The 7,500-nt window shown below is 40.1% G+C and overlaps 1 protein-coding gene across 4 annotated transcripts in view; it reads right to left on the bottom strand.

Annotated features, from left to right (window-relative positions):
* The window catches only part of LOC119598252 (nuclear factor 1 X-type-like), a 128,891-nt gene that overhangs the window by 12,156 nt on the left and 109,235 nt on the right, over positions 1-7,500 (bottom strand). For 3 of the 4 annotated variants that reach the window (XM_037947901.1, XM_037947900.1, XM_037947903.1), the window contains one exon: positions 1,178-1,375. In XM_037947901.1, coding sequence (XP_037803829.1) covers positions 1,178-1,375 — 198 coding nt within the window. The remainder of the gene's footprint in view (positions 1-1,177; positions 1,376-7,500) is intronic. The other variant, XM_037947902.1, reaches the window with a different exon arrangement.

The raw sequence follows: 7,500 nt of genomic DNA, 5'->3' as shown, positions 1-7,500 counted from the left end.
ACTGCTCAGACATACACCCATTCTCTCATTCACAGAGCCTTGGATATCACTATTTATATAACCTTTCCATTTTTTTCCCTAAAGAAGCAATTATTCCATCTAATCTACCTGTTTTTTTCCTTATATATGAAATCTCTAGAATTTATTAAATCATAAAAACTGAAGACCACTCCATAAACACAAAATATCATATTCATGTAACATAAGCACTACAATTACACCCATAACGTATAATATGAATACTTAGAAGCCTTTCGAAAATAAAAAATATACAGACTGACTATCAAATATGTACCTGATCCTTTCACCATGTTAGTATTCACTGAAATCTTGGAACAATAAGACTACATGTATTATATTTCATATATGTATATAGATGTCAACATGAGTGCTACAGTCAACATTGTTAGAATTAAGGAGAGAATAATTAATGTCAAAATATCAAATTTACATAAATAAAAGAAGAGGAGAGATGAAGAATGTAGAAGGAAGAAGATGTACACATTAAAGAGTATATACCAAACACTCATTAAGTACCAAAACCACATATTTTTTAAAGATAAAAAGAGATCTACGTGCCAACATATCGCTTTTCATATAACAAAATAATAGTTTAAAAGTTTTATCTTTCAACATACACATAAAAGTGCACAGAATATACTAGCTTAATTTGTTTTAATGCTAAATATAACCCTGGAACTCTAAATGATAACATGTTAGCCATGCTACTCTGTACCATTAATATAAGCAGAACAACATGCAGCTTAAATATCCATTCTATCTGAAAGCACATTTAAGTTTTTTTTAATGACATATTCAATAGTGCTGAGGCAAGTCCACCAATAAAAACATGATATCTATATAAATAAATAAATAAATAAATAAACATAATGTGTAATCACAGCTACCTGACCCTAATTTACTTTTAGATGCATCTTATTTGAAAAGTAAACTAAATATCTAAATAAGAACAGAAGTGAGAACATGACCCTAAATTAAAGAAGTACTGGTCATTTTTTTCCTCTTTTTTTGGAAAATATATAGACTTTTGAAAAAAAAAAAATATATATATCATTTATCCCTATCTATCCTCTTAAACTAAAAAAAATCCAAGGCTCTGTGACACTCGGTGGGTTATCCCCCCACCCCCACCCCGCCCACACCACCTCTCTCTCACCTCTCTCTCTCTCAATCCACTTATCTCTCCGCCCATCATGGTCTCTCTCTTCCAGCCTCGAGTAAGCCTCCTGCAGTTCTGACTCACTTTTAGAGAGTCTCCATAGTTCGCGGGCGGAGAAGCAGCCGGTGGCGAGGATGGTGCTGTTGTAAATGATGCCGTTGATGCCGTTGTATGCCACGCTGTGCACGGGGTGACCTGCGGGCGAGAGGAAGTTGGGCTCGTTAGAGTGAAGCCTCGGGGGTTCATATTTGGGGTTCGAGTTTTTGTTTTGTTTTGTTCTATATTCCGATTTTGTTTGGGGGATGTGGATGTGTGTGTGTGTGTGTGTGTGTGTGTGTGTGTGTGTGTGTGTGTGTGTGTGTGTGTGTGTGTGTGTGTGTGTGTGTGTGTGTGTGTGTGTGTGTGTGTGATTACATTGCATATTATCATATATATTCTTTTTGATATATACTGTTTTGGAGATTGATTTTTTGCTATCGGTTCTGGTACTACTTAATTGTTTGGGAATATATAAATTTCAGTCAGAAATTACAATAATAAAATAAAAAGGATAATTTTGGCTGTGCCAGAAACACTTGACTAAACAGTAAACAAACATAAACACACACACACACACACACACACACACACACACACACACACACACACACACACACACACACACACACACACACACACACACACACACACACACACAGTACACCTAACACAACGCACACGGAAGGCTCGCACACACCCCAGGCGGGATGTAATAATAACTGTGGTAGCTGTTATCAACATTACCTCCCCCCTCCCCCTCCTCCTCCCCCGTTCACTCCCCATTACTTCCACTTCGACGGACAAGAAAGACTTAATATATTCAGACTCCCTTTCCTCCCCCCCCCCTTCCCACGTCCTCTCCCTCTCCCACCTTCTTCCCTTCCTTCCCTTCCTCTCCTGGTAAGTTCGTCTTCTATTTTTTTTTCACTTTTTTCCTATTCCTTTTTCTTTCGTTTAGTGTTTTAAGTCCTTTTTCTTGTTCTCGTTTTCCTTATTCATCTTTCCTGTTTACTTTTTTTTATTCTGTTACTATCATTTTTTTATTGTTTCCTTTCTGAATATCAATTTCATCAATCTTTTATTAAAACTTGATATCCTTGCCTTCAGCTACAGTATTTGTTTATATTTTCGTGTATCTACTTCATTTTAGTTTATGGTGTATTTTTTGTTTTCTCTCTCCTCTCTTTTTTCCATTCTAACTTCTTCCATTTCCCCACGCCCCATTATCTCTTAACTCCCCCATCATCTCTTTCTTAACTCCTCAATTATTTCCTCTTTCCACACACTTTTATTTTCCTCTCTGGAAAAAAATATCTTAAAAAAAGTCTTGGTAAAGCAAGTTACGAAAACAAAAATACGACAAAGGCAACAACAACAATATATATATATATATATATATATATATATATATATATATATATATATATATATATATATATATATATATATATAGACAAAGCCTGGAAATTAAAAAAAGTATTTCATCACAGCTAGAGAAAGAGAAGGTTGGTTTATGTCGCGGCGAGTCAATTTAACGAGGCGGACGAGACCGTAGACTTTATACCGGTAGCAGTGCATGATCAGAGGGAAGGCGATTTCGGACGTGGAAATCAGTTTTCCCTTTTCTTTATCTCTCTCGTTCTTTCTCTCTCTCTCTCTCTCTCTCTCTCTCTCTCTCTCTCTCTCTCTCTCTCTCTCTCTCTCTCTCTCTCTCTCTCTCTCTCTTTCGCCCTCTCTCTCTTCTTCTTCTTCTTCTTCTTCTTCTTCTTCTTCTTCTATTCCTTCTCCTTTTCCTTTTCCTTTTCCTTTTCCTTTTCCTTTTCCTTATCCTTTTCCTTTTCCTTCTACTCCTCCATCTACTCCTTCTTCTCCGTGTTTCTCTTTCTCTTTCTCCTTCTACTTCTACTTCTACTTCTACTTCTACTTCTACTTCTACTTCTACTTCTACTTCTACTTCTACTTCTACTTCTTCTTCTTCTTCCTCTTCTTCTTCTTCTTCTTCTTCTTCTTCTTCTTCTTCTTCTTCTTCTTCTTCTCCTCCTCCTCCTCCTCCTCCTCCTCCTCCTCCTCCTCCTCCTCCTCCTCCTCCTCCTCCTCCTCCTCCTCCTCCTCCTCCTCCTCCTCCTCCTTCTTCTTCTTCTTCTTCTTCCTCTCCTCCTCCTCCTCCTCCTCCTCCTCCTCCTCCTCCTCCTCCTCCTCCTTCCTCCTCCTCCTCCTCCTCCTTCTTCTCTTTCCCTCTCTTATTCTCCTCCCTCTCCCTCTCTATCTCCCCTATTTAACATCCTTGCACCTTTCTTCCTTTCCCTACTGCTTCTTCTGCCTCCCCCCCCCCCCGCCCTTCCTTCAGCCCTCCCAACCCTCTCCCGGACGCATTCCGTGAGGCGTGAACATATCGTCTCGACTACCCATTCAAAGGGGTGAGATCAGATTTCCATAATTCTCCTCATCGCTCTGTTCTCCTTCTCATTATCGCCGCATTCGTCATCCGCTTTGATCGGGCTGACACGTCCTTCGCGCGTGCGTACACACTCGCACATATACAGAGGTACAGATGTATATGCGTACCCACATACATACAGTTATATATACATATATATACATACATAAATACAGACAGACAGACATAAATACACATACACACACACGCACTCACGCACGCACGCACGCACACACACACACACACACACACACACACACACACACACACACACACACACACACAAACACACATACCTCAAGATTTCCCAATGTGATCTCTGTTGGAAGTGACGGAGATCTCGTATAAACAGTGTCGGATCCATTATTGTTTTTTACGACCCTCAAACGTTAAGGCTTACAGTGACATTCGGATAACAGAAACGTTTTAAGATACTGTTGTCTCCTTTCTGACGTAAGGATACACATTAAAATCGCATGAATTTAAAGAAAAAATACAAGTGAATATATATGGAGATAAATTATCAATCCTGTACGTAACGATAACGAACTTAAATGAAATGGATAATCATTAATAGTCATTCAAATACAATACATTTCTGCCGTTCCCGTAATACCCATTTTTATTTTCTAAAATGCCATGTCCCCTCCATCCCCTGCCCGCTAACCTCCTCCACCCCCTGTCTCATCCCTCCATACGCCCCTCACCCCTTGCCCCCTTGCGTTTCGTCCCTCGGGTTCAAGGAGTCTGAATGAAGGGTCAGGCTAATTTCATTACGTCAGCTCTTTGCTCTGATTGGCTGCGAGGAGGCCCCAGGGAGCGTTATAACCCCGTGCGACGCTGATTGGCTGTCATCAAACCCCAGCCAGCCAATGGGGGTGGGGGCGTTCCCTAGCCTCCCTCCCACCCTCCCTCCCTCCCTAGCCTCCCTCCCACCCTCCCTAGCCTCCCTCCCACCCTCCCTAGCCTCCCTCCGTCCCTCCTCCCTCTCTCTAAGGACATTATATATGTTTGTGATTACCATTACTGATACGATAGGCAGAGTTGCTGACCAGAAGGACAATGGAGCGCTGAATAAACACCAACAAGATGACATGCCCGGACGCAAATTTTGATTACGTGTCTGTATACTAATGGGAGTGGACTAAATGCTCTTGTGTGCTTTGAGAAGGGTGTAAGCCAGGCGTTTATATTGATTTGCATGTAAATGAGGGTGCGTATTGTTTGCAATAGTGTTTGTGTACTTTATTTCGTGCATGGGTGTATTTGTATGTAAGTGTTGGCCTATACACATTTTCTCTTTTTTTTTTTTTGACTATTTCCTTTTTTAGATATTCTTTGTTTTATATTATACTGTGTGTTTTGTATTCATATCCATCCCCTTTATCATTTCCTTTCCGTGCACCTCCTTTGACAACACCATTTATCTTACAGCGAGAGATTCCTTCACTTATAACTCCTTGTTTCATCAAAGTTCCCATCGATCAAGCACTGCAACCGTGAGATTGCATGAGACACGGCACCGAGCATTGTCCAACCCCCTTCCCTGAATGCATATGCTTTATCAAGGGATTTTATCAATACCCAAAACCCCCAAGTTTTTTTTTTTTAATAATACGTAGTCTTGAGTACTGTATTTCCGCCATTGCTATCAACGTCAAAATATTATGAACCTGAACACATAAATGAACAAAGACACAAGAGGACACGTGATAAAAGAGGGAAAACGCAGAAATACTGAAAAGTGGGCGACGGAGGGAGAGAAATTTCGATGCAGAGGAAGAGTGAAGACACAAGATATATATCCAAGTCGAAGGGTACGTGGATGACAAGGGGGAGGAGATGGAGAGGAAGAGGAGGAGGAGGAGAAGAAGGGAGATGAAAGAGAAGGAGAGAGAGAGAGATAGAGAGAGGCGGTAATGTATGCGGTGGGCAGTGCTGACTCCACAGGCTCTGTCAGACGCACACGACTCTACGGCATCCTCACATAACATTACACTACACGCAGCCGCCACCACCACGCTGGTTACCCTCTCCCCCTCTCCCCTCCCCTCTCCCTTTCCCCTCTCCTCTCCTCTCCCTTTCCAATCACCCCTTTCTCTCTCTTTCCCACCTCCCCTCCCTCTCGTCCTCCCTTCTCCCCTCCCTCTCCTCTCCTTTTCCCCTCTCCTCTCCTCCTCCCCCTCTCCTCTCCTTTTCCAGTTTCCCCTCTCCATTTCCTCTCTTGCCTGCCTCTCCTCTTCCCCTCTCCCTTTTCCTCACCCACTCTCCCCTCTCGTCTCCCTTTCCCTCTCCCCAATAACGATGCTAAGACACATACACACATATAACATATATTTATATATATATATATATATATATATATATATATATATATATATATATATATATATATATATATATACGTATATATATATATATATATATATATATATATATATATATATATATATATATATATATGTGTGTGTGTGTGTGTGTGTGTGTGTGTGTGTGTGTGTGTGTGTGTGTGTGTGTGTGTGTGTGTGTGTGTGTGTCTGTGCGCGCGCGTGTGTGTGTGTGTGTGTATATATATATATATATATATATATATATATATATATATATATATATATATATGTGTGTGTGTGTGTGTGTGTGTATACATAATATATATACATATATATAAGCATTATATATATATTTATATATATATATATATATATACAAATATATATATACATATATATATACATAATATATATATACATATATATACACACACACACACACATACACACACACACACACACACACATACACACACACACACACACACACACACACACACACAACACACATATATATATAATATATATATATATATATATATATATATATATATATATATATATATATATATGCACACGCACACGCACACGCACCCGCACCCGCACCCGCACCCGCACACGCACACACACACATATATACATAATGTGTATATATACACATACACATACATACATATATATATATATATATATATATATATATATATATATATATATATATATATATGTATATATATACATATATATATATATATATATATATATATATATATATATATATATATATATATAATGTCCGCGTGCGTGTGTGTAATAGTGTAACACCAACGACTAAGATTCTTGCTTACTAAACAGCGGGCAGGATACCGTGACTGACCCTCCATCCCCCTCCCCCCCCCCTCCCCCCCATACCTCTCCCCAGCTCCCTCCCTCTTCCTCCCCGCCTCCCTCCTTCCTTTTTTCTTCTCCTGTACCTTTTACGTCCGTGTTTCCCGCTCTCCCTCGCTTTTATTTTTGCTTTTGTTCTTTACGGTGGGTGAGCGTGGGCGGAAGGACACGGCAGAGGGGAAAGAGAGAAGGGAAAGGGGAAGGGAGAGGGAGAGAAGGATGGGGGAGAAGAGGCAAAGTAGGAGGGGATGGAAGGAGAGGAGGAGGTGGTCGAGAAAGAGAAGGATGACAAGAAAAGAAGGGAAAGGATGAGGGAAAGAGAATGATAAATATATTAATATATATATATACATATATATATATATATATATATATATATATATATATATATATATATATATAGAGAGAGAGAGAGAGAGAGAGAGAGAGAGAGAGAGAGAGAGAGAGAGAGAGAGAGAGAGAGAGAAAGAGACAGACAGAGAGCAAGAGCGAGAGAAAGAGACAGACAGGGAGCGAGAGCGAGAGAAAGAGACAGACAGAGAGCGAGAGCGAGAGAAAGAGACAGACAGAGAGCGAGAGACAGACAGAGAGCGAGAGCGAGAGAAAGAGACAGTCAGAGAGCGAGA

The sequence above is a fragment of the Penaeus monodon genome, chromosome 41, assembly GCF_015228065.2.
Source record: "Penaeus monodon isolate SGIC_2016 chromosome 41, NSTDA_Pmon_1, whole genome shotgun sequence".
Taxonomy (NCBI): domain Eukaryota; kingdom Metazoa; phylum Arthropoda; class Malacostraca; order Decapoda; family Penaeidae; genus Penaeus; species Penaeus monodon.
This window is presented reverse-complemented; position numbering and strand designations above follow the sequence as displayed.